The 20,158-nt window shown below is 42.0% G+C and overlaps 1 protein-coding gene across 6 annotated transcripts in view; it reads right to left on the bottom strand.

The window, feature by feature from the left end:
• Positions 1 to 506: 506 nt before the first annotated feature.
• SMARCA2 (SWI/SNF related, matrix associated, actin dependent regulator of chromatin, subfamily a, member 2) overlaps positions 507 to 20,158 on the bottom strand; it is a 172,761-nt gene continuing 153,109 nt past the window's right edge. For 3 of the 6 annotated variants that reach the window (XM_029203350.1, XM_029203351.1, XM_029203352.1), the window contains exons 30-34: positions 16,524 to 16,629; positions 15,720 to 15,821; positions 12,929 to 13,061; positions 2,716 to 2,858; positions 531 to 1,427 (exon numbers count right to left, since the gene is read on the bottom strand). In XM_029203350.1, coding sequence (XP_029059183.1) covers positions 1,392 to 1,427; positions 2,716 to 2,858; positions 12,929 to 13,061; positions 15,720 to 15,821; positions 16,524 to 16,629 — 520 coding nt within the window. In that variant the 3' untranslated portion in view covers positions 531 to 1,391. Of the gene's footprint in view, positions 1,428 to 2,715; positions 2,859 to 12,928; positions 13,062 to 15,719; positions 15,822 to 16,523; positions 16,630 to 20,158 lie in introns of all 6 variants that reach the window. The other 3 variants (XM_029203354.1, XM_029203355.1, XM_029203353.1) reach the window with 3 other exon arrangements.

The following is a 20,158-nucleotide window of genomic DNA, read 5'->3' on the forward strand; positions in this document are numbered from 1 at the left end:
AGTGATGAGGTAGATTTTAATGAAGGTATGTACATTGTTTTTTCGGACATAATGCTATATTGCACACACTTAACAGACTACAGTAGAGTGCAAACCTAACAACTTGACATGCACCGAGAAGCCAAAAGACTCGTGTGACTCACTCCGTTGTGACATTCAGTTTGCTGGGCTAGAACTGACCCTGCAATATCTCTGAGGTACACCTGTAGATTTTTCTGGCAAGTAAATAGAATTTAAGCCACTAGAAAAGGCTGAGCAGGGCCTTAGTGTGACTCGGTCCATGGCAGCATCTCTCCTGTTGTATAAGTAAGTTTCAAAGTCACAAAAGCAACAGACTCCTCTCCCTTGCGACACACCTGGTTCATCCCAGGGGGTTCTCTCTCTCTCAGTCTTCTTAACCTTTTTTCCTACCACCACGTGCGCTGCAGCAAGAGCTTGCCCCGCTCTCTGCAGGAGACGGTGACTCAGGCACCAGGGTTTCGGTCCCTTAGAACTCGAAAACCAGAGGCAGTGCTTGTTGAGCTCAGCTGTTATCTCTTTATTAGGAAAGCACCAACACCACGTTCTTGGAAATTACTGGAATTTTATTTGCCTCAGGCTTATGACTTGCAACCAAAGACATTGTGCAAAGAAAGCAAAGATTAAGTACACTTGAGGGAGGAGACAATACACATGGGTAACACAGGAGATCAGGTTGACAAAGGAAGCCATCCATTACACGATATAGATTGCAATATTCAATAGCGATTTCAGCAAAACTTCTCTTTTAAATCAAGAGCAAAAAATTAAGCAATGTTTACAGTAGACATAAATCTTATACAATTCAAAAAGCGTGTTTTTCAGATCATAGAGCATAAAATGGAAAAATGTCTATGTAGGTGAAGTCTAACATTTATCGCCTATTAAAGTTGCTCATATGTACCACAGTGTAAAAAAAAGAAAATACCGAACAAATAAAAACCTTGAAAATTGCCTGATGAAAAATAAAATAACCAGTGGCTTTTAATGGCTTCTCCTGGTTATCAGTGCTACAAAAAGACAAAAATCTTCTCATCTGAACAGGTGATAAAACCAGGCACAGTCAAACCGTTACCAAGACCCACCCATAGAAATATACTATCCACCCACATTATTTTCCATCAAAAGCTTTTTTGTTTGTTTTAATCTTTGAGGCCCATTTGGTCACAATATGTTACAAAGATTTGTGTATGCGTGTGTGTTTCTTTACACCATGATATCATATGTTTGTCTGGCACTATCCTAAAGCTAGCTTATAGATGATAATGATATAGAAACAACCCAGTGCCCATATGACAAATGAACTCACTGAGTGGAGACGGGAGAGGGGAGAAGGAGTTCAGTTCTACCAAGAAAAAAAATGTCCATACTGATCACTCGTCATCAGTCCCACTAGCTTCTGACTGTTCCTAAAAGTAAAAATAAGAAAGACAATAAGCCATCAAGAGGCAATGTAGACAAGAAATGACATTTTGGAAACAGTTAACCCTCCCAGTAAAGAGGCATCGACAGCCTCTATGCGGAACAGGGGAGCTCCCGCTTGGAAATCCCAAAGCAATGCCCGCTGTCTGTGCCAGTGTTTTGCTCTATTGCACTTGGGCGTGGAAAGTTCATGGCTATTGAGGTTCTAATTTTAGCACTGCGTTTTTAGAAAATCCACAATTCCATGCAGTTGCTGTCTACTTAAAGAAAACCTAGGATTTTAAATGTATTTGAAGATGCTTGTGTCGAGGGTTAAAGGCTGGGTGGGGTGGGATAAGAATGCTGAACCTTTTCAACAGACCCAGAGAGCAGCACGTTGAAGGAAGATCAAACTAGCATAGGCGCTAACATGGAAAATTAACCTTCCAGAAAGAAAAAAGAAGGGGGGGTGTGGGGTAGGGAACCTGAGGTCCTCTTGAAAGTGAAAGAAATAGAGGGCCCTTTAAAAGGCACTATATTAGAAGCTTGTGCCAGGCACCGCTACCTTGTGGACCACAGAGTCAGGGACAGTGCACCAGACTGAGTTAACGCTCTCTGGGTCTGAATTCAGCCTCTGCTATTTACTTCCATGCCCTGCGGCAAAACACACATAACCTAAGCACTGATTTCTGTAATACGTTGAGAGTGACATCTGTCTTAGGATGCTAATATTAATGAGCACTGAATACGGTGCCACCTGGAAAGGTCCTTATGTCAGGGCCTGGCTCCATCAGGGCTCCCTGAATTTTTCAAATATTAAAAATAACACCTCTAAGTACTTAAAGATGCATCGGGGTTTTCTGCACGGCACCTGAAATAGCAACTCAAACCCCAAAGTAACTCTATCATCCCACTTAGTGTCAGTCTTCCATGGAATCATTATTTCCTCTATATACTGCTGTATCCCAGGCACTATGCTGGGTGTTACGGATATAAAATATTAACGAGCCGTGGAGAAATCTCTATCTGTAAGTAGGCACTGGGAAGATATGAAAGGGGAAAAGGAAACTTGATTTAGTACGTTTTTCACTTTTGAAGACTATTCAAAAGGCAATAAACAAAACCCCAAATTCTTTGTTTCCAAATCACGCAGCTCAGTTCACATCCGTCAACACCAAATCTTTACATTTTCATTTCTGGGTAATGAAGCATAGAGGTTGGCAGGGGCCTGGGAGTACGAGAGGGAGACAGATGTGGGGAGAGTGTCCCGACCTCAGGCAAGGCAGCCGCACTTACATTTCCATCCGGCTCTTCATCGCTGTCAAAATCGCTCACCACAGGTTTGGCTTTTCCTCGATTTGGCCTTTTCTTGCCTTTTCCTTTGTCCCGGCCTTTGTCATCTTTTTTATTGAGCTTGATTTTCACCTTAACAGATTTTGCTACAACAAAACCAAAACACACAGCAATGAGGAATCAATCACAGGAAAATCTTTTGTTTTTTTCTTTTACATGCTTATTGGAGTATAATTGCTTTACAATGGTGTGTTAGTTTCTGCTTTATAACAAAGTGAATCAGTTATACATATACATATGTTCCCGTATCTCTTCCCTCTTGTGTCTCCCTCCCTCCCACCCTCCCTATCCCACCCCTCTAGGTGGCCACAAAACACCGGGTTGATCTCCCTGTAGCTATGCGGCTGCTTCCCACTACCTAGCTATTTTACGTTTGGTAGTGTATATATGTCCATGCCTCTCTCTTGCTTTGTCCCAGCTCACCCTTCCCCCTCCCCATATCCTCAAGTCCGTTCTCTAGTAGGTCTGTGTCTTTATTCCTGTCTTACCCCTAGGTTCTTCATGGCATTTTTTTTTTTTAATTCCATATATATGTTGTGTTAGCATATGGTAATCTTTTTACCGGTAGGAAAATGATCGCCTACCTGCAGATGACAAACCCAACAACCCCGAGTGCCCTGAACATTCTCGGACTGATTCAAGCCTGTTCTCCATTGTCCTATCTAGTTAGAGTTAGCACCCCTTTCACTTGCAAACATGTCTAAGTTTGCATGATAAGTTACACAGTCACCCTAAATGGGCAACAAGAAGGAATGAGGTCCCAGAGGGAAGCTGGGCTGGGTCCTTTCCAGGTCTCCTAATGGATGAACAGGGATCTTCCTAACCAGGACAGCGAGGGTGGCCTTACCTACCGTGTGGAGAGGTGTGGGCATTTTAAATTTTTCATTACAAAAATATTTTCTTATAATGAATTTTTATTGGAGTACGGTTGCTTTACAGTGTTGCTAGTTTCTACTGTACAGCAAAGTGAATCAGCTATACGTATACATACATCCCCTCTTTTTTGGATTTCCTTCCCATTTAGGTCACCACAGAGCACAGAGTAGAGTTCCCTGAGCTATACAGTAGGTTCTCTTTAGTTATATACTTTATACATAGTATCAATAGTGTATATATATCGATCCCAATCCCCCAGGTCATCCCAGCCCCCCCCCTTCCTCCCCTTGGTGTCCATACGTTTGTTCTCTACGTCTGTGTCTCTATTCCTGTTCTGCAAAAAGATCATCTATACCATTTTTCTAGATTCCATATATATGTGTTAAAATACGATATTTGTTTTTCTCTTTCTGACTTACTTCACTCTGTATGACAGACTCTGGGTCCATCCACATCTCTGCAAATGACTCAATTTCATTCCTTTCTGTGGCTGAGTAATATTCCATTGAATGGCCATCATTGAAAAAATCTACAACCAATAAATGCTGGAGAGCATGTGGAGAAAAGGGAACCCTCTTGCACTGTTGGTGGGAATGTAGATTGACACAGCCACTATGGAGAACAGTATGGAGGTTCCTTCAGAAACTAAAAATAGAACTACCATATGACCCAGCAGTCCCACTGCTGGGCATATACCCAGAGAAAACCATAATTTCAAAAGACACATGCACCCCAATGTTCACTGCAGCACTATTTACAATAGCCAGGACACAGAAGCAACGTAAATGTCCATCAACAGAGGAATGGGCATTTTTTAAAACAGAACTTTGACATTAAAAAGTATACATAAGTGTAAAAGGTTTAAAAAAAAAAGCCAATGATTTTTACTGTGTAAATAACTTCAGTTGACTTAAGAAGAAAATTCATAGGTGAATATTTTTAACAGTACAGAAAGGTACAAAATGGAAAGTAAAAACACAACAAATGAATTTGAAAGGTTTCTTTCCCCATCTCTAGTCTCTCACCCTACTGGTCTCTTTCTGGTGATTATTTCCAGAAAAAGAAGTATACCTCAGTATTTGAAAATATATGCATCCCTGTGTGTGTATGATTCTCTCTCTATTGATGGATGACATAAAATTCCACAAATTTCTGTATAGAGAGATATAAAGAATTCAAGTATGTACACATACAGAAAGATGGCACCCACTTCCACTCTCACAGGGCTATTCTGAGGATAGAAATAAAAACACATGGAAGAAAGAAGTCCAAGTGTTATACCACAGTTAGAGGTGCACATCCCAAGGTTCACAGAAAATCTGTTCCCTGGCATTGTTCTGGGACAGGTGTCCACAGAACAGCATTTTTAGGGATGGATGATGACGTGACTGACAATGCAAGTCTCTCATTCAAACCAGTTTTGTTAGAATATTCTGTTTGGTGGGTCTCAAGGAACCTAGAAATAGATGTTGTCATGGAGAGAATCAACTCCAGAAAGAATCTTAGAGATGAGAAATTTCCGGACTTCTTTTGTGAAGGGGAAGGACCCATAAAACGTTTCCAGAAGTGAGGTCTTCCATGGAAGTGCAGGCTAACAAAAAAGATGAGAGCAGAGATGTTCTGAACTGAAGTGCAGGGGCAGCAAATGCCCTTCCCCCATCCCAAACAGGGCTTGCAAAAGGCTGGCAAATCCTAGTGCTCACAGCAGTATTCCTAGCCCAGGCTTCCGTGTATCACACCCAAATGTCTACTGCTTCATAAGCTATAAGGTGGGGACTTGACGAAAAGACTGGGGATGCAAAAGTCTACCGATCAATGGAAATGCACGAAGCTGTGAAAACCTTTAAAAATGTAAAAAGTAATTTGGAAATAAAAAGTGAACTATCTTTATCTACACAGGTGTGGCTCTTCCTGACACGGGAGTACAGGAAATCCATGGGAGGTGTGAAAGGGCAGAAGACTGTCAGTGAAGGTAAGAAAATACATCCTCGAGAACATAATCTAAATACTCACTGGAGTGTGGGACACTCAAAAGCTATCAGGCTTTGTGAGTCAGTGGATATGCCCCTCGAAAAAACCCACCTGAAAGGCTGCCATGGGCAGCTAGGCTAATAAACTGGACCATCAGATGGGCCCTTTAAACAGCATCCTAAGGCTCTATGACACCACTACACAGACCTATGACAAGTTCCAGTTAACCAGGGTGGCAGGCAGAATAGTGACGGCGCCCAGAGACGTCCATGTCCTAATTCCCAGAACTTGCGGATATGTTACTTTGCACGGCAAAAGGGATTCCACTGACCTTGAGATGGGGAGATTACCCTAGATTAACCAGGTAGGCTAGGCCCAATCTCATCACACGAGTCCTTCAAAGTGGAAGAAGATGAGGTTCTGATTTAAGAAGGTGACATAAGAAGACCCTGAACTTACCTCTTCCCACGGACACACCGAATCTAAGGTATGTATGGAACAACCTCCTCTGAAAAAGACCTAAAAACTAGCTCAGTGACACCTACACATTGGACAAATGTGGAAAAACCCACACTGAGGCCACTAAGAAAGGCAGAGAGGCTGATACATAATCTCATGATAAATGCCATCCTTGGTGCAGTGACCCACAACTGGAAAGGAACTGAAAACCTGAAGCTTCTCTAGGAGGGGTGAAGGTTTGAACCCCACATCAGGCACCCCAACTTTTAAAGACTAGCGCCTGAGGGATGCCCCCAAAACACCTAGCTTTGAAAACCAACAGAGCTTGTGTCCACAAGACCCACAGGGCTACAGCCAGTTCAGAAATGGCTCGTAAAAGTCTCATGCTCAGACTCACCTGCCCCAGGACCCAGCTCAAAGTCAGCTGATGGAGAGGCACCCAGACTTCACATAAAAGAGGCTTATTTGCTTATCTTAAAGCATCGGCCTAGGGACGGGCATCTAAGTTAACCCATATCTAAGGGCTGACCGTCGTCCCTTCCAGGGAACTTGGCAGAGGGGGGATGCTATCTTTGCACTCTCCCTCTGCCACACGCCAGAGCACTAGTGTCTCTTGGAGGGGAGCTTTTACACATGCCCGGTGCCCTGGCTTTTGCGAGTGCTGTCCAGGGGATACCTTCAGATTGCCTGGTTCCGGTGGTCAGTGGGACTTAGGCCTGTGGTCCCACTGGACCGTATATTTGCAAACTTTAAAAAGCTGCTGCCTGAGGGTCTGGCTTCCAATCAGCCTGAATCTAGGAGTTGAGATCCTCCCTTCTAAGACACTGACTGACAGGCCTTGGCACACCCTCCACTATTGGGAGCCACTACATGTAGGCTGCTTGGACAATCACAAAGGTGTGAGAGACAAGGAAGAGTCAGGGTGTAGGTGGAAGGATAAAGTTTTTGTCTCCTACGTGAGGCTGCTCCTTCAAGACTGGGAGAGATGGCTGTTTTATCAAATGAGAGAGTCAAGAAAAATAGAGAGAGGAATATGTTCCAAATGAGAGAGGAATATGTTCCAAATGAAAGAACAAGATAAAACCTCAGGAAAAAAGTCTTTCATGAAACAAAGATGAATGGCTTAGCTGATGGATAGAATTAAAAATAATGGTCATAAAGATGCTCACTGAACTTGGGAGAAGAATGAATGAAAACAGTGAGAACTTCAAAGAGAAAACACAATTAACCCTTGAACAACACGGGGGTTAGGGGCGCCAAACCTCTGTGCAGTCAAAAATCTGTGTATAACTTTACAGTTGGCCCTCTGTATCTGGGCTTCTGCATCCACAGATTCCACCAACTGCAGACCGTATAGTACTGCTGTATGTATTTATCGAAAAACGAACAATCTGCCTCCAAGTGGACCCATGCAGTTCACACCTGTGTTGTTCAATGGCCAACTTTACAAGCAAGTACCAAGCAGAAGTCACAGAGCTGAAGAATATGATAACCGAACTGAAAAGTACACGAGGGGTTCAACAACAGACAAGATGAAGCAGAAGAGAGATCAGTAAACTCAAAGCCAGGGCACTGAAACTCATCCAATCAGAGCAGCAAAAAGAAAAGAATGAAACGGAGTGAAGGTGACTTATGGGACAACATAAAGTGGACCAATATTCACACTGTAGGGCTCCCAGAAAGAGAAGAGAGAGAAAGGGGCATAAGACTTATTGGAAGAAATAATGGCTGAAAACTTCCCTCATCTGCAGAACGAAATACATCCAGATCCAGGAAGAGTCCCAAATAAGAGACCCACACTTAGACATACTACAATTAACATGTGAAAACTTGAACTGTAAAAGCAGCAAAAGAAAAACGAACAACTTGTTACCTACAAGGGCAACCCCCCACCGCCAGAAGACTATGGGTAGATTTTTTGCAGTCCAGAAGTGAGTGGCACCAGACAGTCAAAATAGGGCTTCCCTGGTGGCGCAGTGGTTGAGAGTCCGCCTGCCGATGCAGGGGACATGGGTTCGTGCCCCGGTCCAGGAAGGTCCCACATGCTGCGGAGCAGCTGGGCCCGCGAGCCGTGGCCACTGGGCCTGTGCTCTGCAACGGGAGAGGCCACAGCAGTGAGAGGCCCGCGTACCGCAAACAAACAAAAAAAACAAGACCTATCTATAGGCTGCCTACAAGAGACTCACTTCAGCTTTAAAGACACACACACTGCAAGCGAGCAGATGGAAAAGGGCAGTCCATGCAAACGGAAACCAAAAGAAAGCTGGGGCAGCTATACTTGCATCAAACAAAAGAGACTTTAAAGACTGTAATAAGAGAAATAGCAAAGGGTCAATACAAAAAGAGGACATAACATTTATTAATTAACAGACATAGAGGGAGAAATAGACAGCAATACAATAATATTAGGGACTTTAATACCTTTCTTTCATTAATGGACAGATCATCTAGACAGACAATCAATATGAAAACACTGGCCTTAAATGACACACTAGACCAGAGGAACTTCACAGTTATATATGGAACACTCCATTCAAAAGCAACAGAATACATTCTTCTCCAGTGCACATGAAACATTCTCCAGGATAGATCATATGTGATGCCTCAAAACCATGTGAGGCGTGTGATGCCTTAATAAATTTAAGCAGATTGAAATATCAATAAGCCTTCTCAACCATAATGACATGAAACTAATCAATTACAGGAGGAAAACTGGAAAATTCACGTATGTGGAGATTAAACAATGTTCTACTGAACCACCAATGGCTCAGCAACAAGGAAACCAAAAGAGTAAATTAAAAGATACCTTCAGACAAATGAAAATAGAAATCAAACAGGCCAAAATTTACAGGATGCAGAAAAGTAGCCCTAGAAGGGAAGTTCAGTGATAAATGCCTCCATCAAGAAACAAAAATCTCAAATAAAACACCCTAACTTTATACTTCAAGGAACTACAAAAAGAAGAAATGAAGTCCAAACTTAGTAGATGGAAGGAAACAGCAAAGATCAAACTGGAAACAAACAAGCAACAACAACAAAATAGAGAGTAAAAAGACAATAGAAAAGATGAATGAAACTAAGGGCCGGTTCCTTGAAAAGATTGATTAAAAAACAAATGAACAAATCTTTAGCTACAAATCATAGCTATACTCACCAAGAAGAAAAGAGAGAGGACTCAAATAAAATCACTAATGATAGAGGGGATGTTACAACTGTTATCAGAGAAATGCAAAGAATCACGAGAGACTACCGTGAACAATTATGTGCCAACAAATCATACAACCTAGAAAAAAACAAACAGATACATTTGTAGAACCAGACAACCTACCAGGACTGCATCACAAAGAAAATAGAAAAAGACCAATTACTAGTAAGGAAGTTGAGGCCACAGTCAAAAACCTCCTGTTAAACAAAAGTCCAAGACCGGGTGGCATCACTGGTGAATTCTGCCAAACATTTAAAGAAGAATTAGAATGAATACCTATCCTTTTCAAATTTTTGCCAAAAAAGAGCCCAAAAACAAACAAACAAAAAAAAAAAATGGAAGAGGAGGGGACACTTCCAAACTCATTTTACAAGGCTAGCATTATGCTGGTACCAAAACCAGACAAGAAGGCTGCAAGCAAAGAAAATTATAGGCCAATATCCCTGACGAACGTAGATGCAAAAATCCCCCACAAAATATTAGCAAACTGAATTCAACAATACATTAAAAGAATCATATACCATAATTAAGTGGGATTTCTTCCAGGGATGCAAGTTGGTTCAACATCAATATATCAAGCAATATGATACAACACATTAACAGAATGAAGGCTAAAACTTACACTGATCATCTCAGTAAAATGGTACATATGAACTTATTTACAAAACAGAAACAGAGTCACAGATGTAGAAAACAAACTTACAGTTACCAGCGGGGAAACGGGGTGGAGGGATAAACTGGGAGACTGGGATTGACATCTACATGCCATATGATCCAGCAATCCCACTCCTGGGCACATATCTGGAGGAAAACCTAATTATATGAAAATACACATGCACCCCGATGTTCACTGAAGCACTATTTACAGTAGCCAGGACATGGAAGCAACCTAAGTGTCCATCCACGGAGGAATGGATAAAGAAGATGGGGTACACATACACAATGGAATACTACTCAGCCATAAAAAGAACAGAATAATGCCATCTGCAGTGACATGGATGGACCTAGAGACCATCATACTAAGTGAAGTACGTCAGATATCATGATGTCGCTTATATGTGGAATCTAAAAAAGCGATGCAAATGAACTTATTTACAGAACAGAAACAGACCCACAGACTTAGAAGACAAACTTACAGACACTAAAGAAGAAAAGTGGCAGGGGTGGTGGGGGCAGTGGGTGGGAAATTAGGAGTTTGGGATGAACACATACACACTACTGTATCTAAAATAATCAACAAGGACCTACTGTACAGCACAGGAAGCTCTACTCAGTATTCTGTAATAACCTATATGGGAAAAGAATCTGTAAAAGAATGGATACACGTACAACTGAATCACTTCACTTTACACATCAAACGAACACAACATTGTAAATCGACTATACTCCAATACAAAATAAACATCTTTAAAAATTAAAAAAAGGACATTTGCGACAACATGGATGGACCATGAGGGCTTTTATGCTAAGTGAAATAAGTCAGTGAAAGACAGATTCTGTACGATCTCACTTATATGTGAAATTAAAAAAAAAAAAGAAAACAACTGAACTCACAGATACAGAGAACAGATAGGGTGGCTGCCAGAGGTGGGGTGGGAAATGGGCGCAGGGAATCCAAAGGTATAAATATCCAGTTATAAAATAAATAAGTCGTGGGGTTGAAGGTACAGCATGGTGAGTATAATTAATAACGCTGTAGTGCATATTTGAAAGTTGCCAAGGGAGTAGATCCTCAAAGTTCCTGTCACAGGAAAAAAATTTTTTCTGACTATGTGTGGTGATGGATGTTAACTAGATTTAGGCGTGATCATTTCCCAATATAGGCGTATATCGTATCATTATGCTGTATATCGGAACCTATTATTATATGTCAATTATACCTCAACAACAGCAAAAAAAATGCGGATGAAGAGGAGGCCGAAGAGAGGGTCAATGAGACGCAACATGAGAAAGAGACACAAGGAAGTGGATTCTCCCCTGGAGCCCCGACAAAGGAAGGCAGGCTGGTGACACCTTGGTTTGGGCCCAGAGACCCACAGCAAACCCGTGACCTACAGGGCTGTGAGATAATAAATGTAAGTTGTATTGAGGCACTAAGTTTGTGGTAATTTGCTAGAGAGGCCATAGAAAGTTAACATACCAAGTCTCCGGAGAGATTAGAGCAAACGTATCTCAACCGATAGGTGGGATAAGAAGGGTAGCTATTTGAGAACAGATTAGAAATCTCGCTCTAAAACAAGGAAACGTTTAGCTAAGATACGCTTTAGTAGACTAAAACATCAAATGCTACCATATTAAAACTAGGGAGTAACCATATGAAACTGAAAAAGGTTAAATTAATACTTAAAAGGCAGAATCACTAGAAAGAATAATACTGAGAACAGATGAGGGTATGGGGAAACAGACACGTACGTACACTGCTGACCGAGATACCAACTCCATTCTGTGCAGCAATATGTATGCGTCAGATGTTTTTACAGTGTGTGCCGTGGTTTACGGGTTAGAATTTTCAGGAGAGCGTTATTTGGATTGAGATTACTATGTTTTGGTACACTCATTAATGGATGTTAATATATGTATTGCTGTATAAAAACACTCATTGCTATGGAAAAATATCTGTAATAGAAAAACCATGCTACAAAACAGTCTGCTATACTTTTATAAATAGAATATGTATATAAAAAGACTGGAAGGCAACTGGAGTTAAATGTATATTGGGTGATGGACTTATACAAATTTTCCTTTCTTAAAAATATTTTCTAAGCTAAGTGTGTAATTAGAAACAAATCTAATAAAAAATGGTAAAGCATATCTAAACTTTTACATAGAAGACTACAAACTACTAGGATTTACTACTTTGCGAGGAGGTATGGGGTGAAAACTTAATTAGGTAAGAAGAAATTTTAGACTTTTCAAGGCAGCCGTAACCTTTGAAATATGATACTTGCCTTGGGTGCAAAGTTTAAGAGGGCACCAAAACTCGGTAATCGAGATAAATACTACTATTCAGTGCGATGTTTTCAAAACTCAAAAAAACAAAACAAAACACCTCAAAACTCATGCCAAACAGAGCCATAATGAATAAAATATCAAGATAAAGACAGGATCAGTATCTGATCCATGATGGACAAAATGGACCACAGTTTGACAATTATCTTCTAAAGCAGTGATTCTCAAAGTGTGGTCCTGGGTCCAGTCACATCAGTGTCCCCTGTGAGCCTGTTAGAAAGGCCGACTCTCAGCCCCTTCCGCAGGCTACTGAATCAGAAACTCAGGGGTGGACGCCAGCAATCACCCAGGTCAGAGAACCACTGTGCTAGGTTAACAGATAGGTGGTATCAACAGCCATGCTGGTAGAAAATGTATATCACACTGATTTCCAAAGGCAACATTCCGTGTTTGCTGTGAGCCTGGCCCTGTGCTAAGCTCTTCGCATGACTGGGGGCACATTTAGTACTTCAGTTTCACAGAGGAGGAGACTGGGCTCAAGCAGGGTTAAGTATACGGCCTGGGGTGGCCCAGCTAGGACACGAGAGACCCCAAGACCTGGAGTCCAGATGTGCCTGACTCTGCTCTGTTGGCATCTGTGGAAACAGCGATGCAGGTGGCCAGGGCCAAACCAGTGGAGAAACCACACGGACTCACCCTCTGACTCTGACTCGTCTTCCTCTTCCTCGTCCTCCTCTTCGTTGCTCTCGTCCTCACTCTCTTCTTCTTTGGCAATTTTCTGCCGAGCACTCTTGAACACCGACTGTAAGACGATGGAGTCTTCGTAGATCTGAAGGGTCAAAGTGGCACCTGTTAAACACCTCAAGCTGAGGGCCCGAGACTCACCATCGCAGCATGCTCTTTTCTTCCCTGTGCCACACACCAGCGTTATTTTACGTGAATTTTAGTAGAAACATCAACGTTATTGTCTATGCCTGCAGGAAAACACCAAACTCAAATCTACAGACATAGTCTTACAGGAAAAGTCCACATGCAGTTGAAATAATTTCAGAGTGTGTGCGTGTGTGCGTGTGTGCGTGTGCGTGCGCATGCTTGGGAGGGAAGGGAGGGTTTCAATACGATGCCCTCTCATTTTTGACAGCAAGACCGGTATTTAAAAAAACTATTTCTTATTTAGGTTGTTCCATCAAACACTGTGGTAACGCAACCTTTTTAAAAAAATGCAATTCTCCTAACAAAATGGAGGCTATTATTTGTTACTGAGTTTATCAGTACCAGCCAATACTTATTGCAATCAGTGCTTTCTCGCTAGTATACGCACCTATCTGAGCATAGCCCTGTGTAGCTGCTGAGAGAGAAAGTTCAAAAATGGTCCGTTTTCTCAAAACACTAAACATAGAAGTACCATATGATCCAGCAATGCCAATTCTAGATATATACCCAAAGGAACTGAAAGCAGGGTCTTGAAGAGATACATGCACACCCATGTTTACAGCAGCGCTATTCACAGTAGCCAAGAGGTAGAAGCACACCCAATGTCCATCGATAGAGGGATGAAGAAACAAAACGAGGTCTACCCGAACCGTGGAGTATTATTCAGCCTTAAAAAGGAAAGCAATCCTGCCGCAGCCTACACAACATGGATGAACTTTTGAGGACATGATGCTGGATGAAATAAGCCATTCACAAAAAGACAAACACTGAGTGATTGGCTTATGTGAGCTATCTAGAGGAGTCCAATTCGTAGAAAGAAATAGAATGTAGAATGGTGTCTGGCAGAACGATTACAGAGTTTTAGTTGTACAAGATGAAAGTGTTCTGGAGATCTGTTGCAGAATAACGAGAGTATACTTCCCCCTACTGAGCTGTACACTTAAAAATGGTGAAGATGACACACTGGGATGGGGCCACTGGGGCAGAATTTGCCAGGGACACTAGAGTTGAGCTGGATATTAAAAGGGTGAGGAGGGTCCCACCAGGGATCATGAGAAAGGAGACGGTCTTTTTAGAAAAGGAGAGCAAGGAGAAAGGTGGGGCGGCCAAAGTAAAACAAAGATGCATCCGGGATGGTGCCATTGCCAATTTCCTGGTTATGACAAGGGACGATGTTACCATCCTGGGACGATGTCAAGGCTCTCTCCGTATTCATATTCTTTCCTACAACTGCATGTGTATCTGGGGAAGCCGGTGTTTATGGACCATGAACCGTTACTGGACCATGAACTGTTTAGGTTGAGGAACAGCAGGAAATGAGGCCAAAGAGTTAGTCTATGACTTTAGAAAGCAAACTCCAGCGATTAAATTCATTCTAGAGTTTAACAGTACATGGGGAAGCTCGAGGCTTGGTGGGCAGTAGATGGACAGGATAAAAAGGTGGTTACAGAAAGATGGGCCAGCATCCGGGAGGGCCTCGGAGGGAAGCCAGTAAAGAGGCCATTTGTCACCCCAGTTCAGGGGTGAGGCAGTGGGTGTCGGCAGACAGACAGGGAGGCTGTCTGGGACAGGGTGTGTATCACAATGTTGCCACAGTCCTATAAAGAACCCCCAAATCTATCCACAAACTGTAAGCGGTCATTCATAAAAGACTTGCTTGTTGACGCTTATATTTACTCTCTGCGTCCTAGTTTTCACCTTACATTTCTTTGAAAAAGGCTTGCTTTCACGACCTATTGTTTTGGTCAAAATAATACTTCTATTAACTCCCATTAACTGGAAAGGTATGGTCTGTTCAAGGCACATTCTGAGGAGTCCCACATTCTCCAATTTAGTGACTGGAATTGACATGAAGATAAAAACAAGCCCAATCCGGAAAGAGGCTTGACTCTGCATCGGCTGGCAGACACACTGACCTCTCTTCTGGTTCTTTCTGCCTCATGTGTATGAGAGCATAGATAGAAAAAGGGGAGTCCCTACAAAAGGTGAGTGGAATTGAGGTGTAATTAAAGTGAAAGTGTCCTCGGCCATCTTAGTTATTTTCATAGTGTCACTTACTCTTACACTTGCTAACTACAGAGAAGAGGAGTAAAGAGAATTGCAATTGACCTGATAAAAAGCATTTTTGTAACAATTAGAGGCGATGGTTATTTTTTCTATATATTTTTTGTTTTAAAACAAAACAGCAGTTTTGGCTCCTGATGCAAAGTTTACAGTCAGAAAACCCAAGGTAAGTATAACCAAATACACCATCTCTGTAAAGGCAAAAACTGTACCTCTAGCTTTTAAGCATTACATTAACTTATTAACTTAAATTCCTCCTCTGATTAAAAGCCAAGCCTTTAAGGGAAGCACAAGTAGGAACTAGCATAGCTATGGTACAAAGGAGCTGGCATTAACTTGAAAATGCCAAAGCCTCAACTGACTTACATAGGTAGCATGGAAATACAGGCTTTTATCTCTCCTTTTCTTCTGCCAGGATAATAGCGACGGTAGCAAATGAAAAATTTTAACTTAAAAGAACAAAGCGTGTTTAAGGTTAAACATGTCTCACCTGGGATCCCTCCAAGTTGAACGTCTGAGCATTGTGACAGAGCAGCATGACATCTTTCTCCAGGTCACCCAGGCTTCGGTACTTATGATTACGGATTCTTTCCTGATGCAAATTTTGGATAAAACAGAGGAAAGTTGGGGAGGGCGGTGGTGGAAAACACAACAATCATTACTTGGTTAACAAAGCCTGATTTTCCATTTGTCTTCCCAGTAGACAGTCCTGCCAGGGAGGTGGGGCTACACAACTCCAGGGGGTGTCATAAACAGAGACCACCCTCCCACGCGTATTCCTTTCCTATAAGGGGGAGTAAGGAGCATATGATGGGAACCAGGAAGAGCAGTGGGATCCAGGAAGGAGTCTGAAACTTTTCAAATAAAACGCAATATAGGGCTTCCCTGGTGGCGCAGTGGTTGGGAGTCCGCCTGCCGATGCAGGGGACGCGGGTTCGTGCCCCGATGTGGGAGGATCCCACGTGCCGCGGAGCGGCTAGGCCCGTGAGCCATGGCCGCTGAGCCTGCGCTCCGCAATGGGAGAGGCCACAACAGTGAGAGGCCCGCGTACCGCCAAAAAAAAAAAAAAAAAAAAAAAAGGCAATATAATCAATACGAGCTCTCCGTATATTGATTTCATAACATACATTCAAAGGCACAAGAACATCCCGACCATTTTAGTGCCAAGCCCTGCGTGGGTGTCAGTGGCAGTCAGATAGGTTACCACTGTCAAGTCCTAACTGTAGTCATTTCAATGAATTTACACTTCTACTTTATTTACTTAAAAAATAAAGTTCGTAAACAAAAGATCTACCTTTATTTTTTTGAAATCCACCGGTTTCCTAATTAATTCATAGTATTCTGGTAATTCTTTTCTTGAAGGTAACTGAATGAAGACTTCACTGAGCTGTCGCCCTGAACTGTAGGGGGGCAGGGGAGAAACGAACAAAAACATAACAGATCATGCACTACAGAGAAAAACTTGTATTTTATTTCAGAAAAATGTCAAAAAAGCAAATGACATCCCATGCATAGAAACATGGGGCTCTTCAAATCAAAGAAAATCCTACAACTGTATGGGAGATCAATGCCCCCAGTGCTAACTTCAAAATGACATTAGAATACCAGTAGATCTCCACTTCTGTCATACATATGGGAAGGCCACTGTGGATTTCTCTTTCAGAGTGAACCTCTCTTCAGTTTGATACAAATATTTAAAGTGTCCCATTCCACCAAAAATTCCATTTCTAAATGAGTAGCAATTGAGTTGGTTAAAAAAAAAAAAACAACTTTATTTCCATATCCCTTTGTTTTCAAATCCACTTTATATTCAGAAAATAATGTGTTAGAATATACTCTGGAAACTCAAATGAAAAGCTTTCGTATGTACCAGGGACTGTCTTTTCAGTCTTACTCCTCTTAGGGCATTTTTCCACACTGTGAACTACACAAACCTTTATGATTATTTGCCAGTGGAACCCCTTCACCTTGCCTAACTTCATTTTGTGTGTATGGAGTCATTTGTGCTGAAAAGAACAAACATATTTAGCAAGTGTGGCTGTGTCCTGTTCCTAGGATCAGTGCTATACCCTCCCCGCAAATTCACGGTAGCTTTACTTGAAAGCACATGTAATAGCAACGAACGCTTCGCATTTTGTAACTTTGAGAAACAGACTATAAAGCAATGTAAGCATTTAACATCACTTAATGTTAGAAGCAGACACGGTCAAAGGAACCAGGTATTCATAATTTAGGTTCAGGACCCTAATATCTGACTCAGCCTATCCAGATCAATAACAGCTCGGGAGATACAGTACAGTCATTTTTCACAAGAAAATCTCCTTTCCCTTACGATGCCATCTCTACTTCCTTTGTGAAGGCAGAAATATTCAAAACAAAACAAAACAAAACAAAACACCCCATAAATCGCTATCAGGTAAATTTTGGAAGGTGATTCCAGGAGTGTGTGAGAATGCTAGAAGCAGCGGCAGAGGAGGAGTGACAATATGCTGTTTTAATCTATAGTCCCAGTCATATAATTAGAAAATAATCATAATGACACTTATCATAAAAAAGGCATGCGCACTAACTCAAATGGTTGCCTAGCAACCAGTGGGGAAAATGCTGAAGTGCAAAGGGGCCTGCATAAATTAACCGAAAAGCCTGTCAAAGGGATGGGCGAGTTTTTCTGTGATGCTGGGTCAGGGTTTTATTTTATTTTTTAATGCACATATGGGCCTCATGAATACTAAAACCAGGGGCCAACACAAGAGGCATAAGAAGACTGCAGTTTAATAGGAAACTGGATTTTAAGATTATCATGGCAAGAACCAAGGTGTTCTCTTACCCTCCGCCACCCCTACCCGCCCCCCCCCCCAACCCCTTCCAGGTTGAGAAATGCATTTGTACCGCCATAACTTATACCACACAGTATATGACAAAAACTGTTTCATCTGCTATCACCTTCAGCATAGGGCCACAATCTCTGGTCTGTTTTTCTTTCTCCCATTCTGAGACTTAAATACACAAACATTTCACCGGTCTGTAAATGAATCTCTGAAAGGCCATAAGAGGAATTTATAGATATTCATTCTTCTATTTGTATCAGTGACTTCTTTATAATTAGCATTCTTTATACCCTAGCAACAGAGAGTCAGACCTCTTTGTGATTCGGGATTTAACAGCTGACCCTCAATGACATCTTCAGTGTCATTTTCTGCATTACCAACAGATGGTGTCATTTTTCTATTGACGGATTACAAGTACATCTTTGCGTTGTACACCTGTGATGGACGTACTCTTAATTTCATCTGTGCTACTGGTGAAATAAGAAAGAAGCAGTTTGCACTGAGAATGTGAAAGAGCTCTTTCCAACAGGGGCAAAATGGCTGAGACAATCTTGGTCTGATGTCCTCTTCTTAGGACACAGAAATTCTAGACCCTATAAGGAGACAAGTCCACAGTTATCTGTGCTCACAAAGGAGAGAGCTGAATGTTCTGAGACTCAGGGCCAATACTGTAAAATGACATAAATTTATTCGGTTTTAAAGATAAAGGTTCCTTGGCTTAATATTCCCATCTCACTTCCTTTATTCCCCCTGCTAAGAACCAAGGGCCTGAGCTGAAGGAGGGCTTGGATGCCACGTAAGGAAGTCTTCTCGTGGTTCCGCTGGAACCATCTCCACTCACACACCTCGGTCTGGATTTCGAAGCCCTCCTTGACTCCTCCTCTCTAAACCCTGACTGTACTGCTGACTTGACTCTTCTGGTCAGAACAGCCTCTCTCCTGTGTACCCCCAGGGCCCATGGCCAATCCCCCCTTTATCACAAATTCCAAGTCTCCAGGCTTGACCCACCTCTCACTCCACGGTTAGAACGTTCTCTATCCTTTTCTCCCTTCGAATATTCCATCATCCATTCAGGATCAAGAACCCTTCCTCCAAAAAAAAGATGGAAGAAATCTTCCTCAATATTAAACCAACGTTCCTCAATATTAAACAACTCCTGGTACCTTGCTGCTCAGAACTTAATTCTATGCATGCTGGGTTTTTTTCTCTCCTCCACGGAGTGTGGGAACACTTTACATGCAGTCAAAACCCCTCCCCCATCTCTATCAGAGGGGACAGTTCTGATGGCGACCCTGGGCAGGAAAAGTCAGGTGGTCCTGGAAGACATCCAGCTTTTATATAACCTACAGAATGCACTGAGGTAGCAGGACCACTTGCTAATGTTGCTACGGTAACTTATTTTTTCCCTAAATTAAAGGTTAAAAAAAAAAAGGTAAATAAGAAAAAGGAAGTGAAGCAGCCTGACAGAGTTTTGAATTCTTGGCATTTCTTTCTCAAACTTAAGCTGCACAAATGCTTTTTCATTATACCTTTTCAAATACTTGTTTTTCACTGCCAGGAAGCTTTTTTTTTTTAAGTACAGAACAATGGACTAATTGTACAACGGTTTGCAAAAGGTGTTCCGTTTCTGTTGAAATGCTTATCCCTACCCCCAAGGTATTTTCCATTATGTCATTTTACACATTTAAGGCCTAAGTATAAATTGTTACCTCAAAGTGTACTGTTTGCCATGACAAAAGTGATACCTGTCCCCCTCCTCCAAAATGGTCTGATTTCAGATCTATTTCATACAACGATCTACCACAATGAGAAACGTGACCCTGATAAGACGTAGGGTGTTGGGGGCGAGGAGAATAACCTAAAACTACAAATATACAGGAAAACCCACTGCACTTCATAGAGTTTACAGGGGCTGGTGGGCAAACACATTTCCTCTCCACAGAGACGAAAGGGCAAAGGGACACCTGGCTATGCTGTCGTGGTGTATGCGATGGAAAAGCCCTACATGCCACTATGTTAATGGTGGTTTGCAAACCCTGCATGTAGAGCTCGCACACACACACACACACACACACACACACACACACACACACACACACAC

The sequence above is a fragment of the Monodon monoceros genome, unplaced genomic scaffold (genome assembly GCF_005190385.1).
Source record: "Monodon monoceros isolate NGI ecotype Baffin Bay Population unplaced genomic scaffold, NGI_Narwhal_1 Super_Scaffold_5, whole genome shotgun sequence".
Lineage (NCBI taxonomy): Eukaryota > Metazoa > Chordata > Mammalia > Artiodactyla > Monodontidae > Monodon > Monodon monoceros.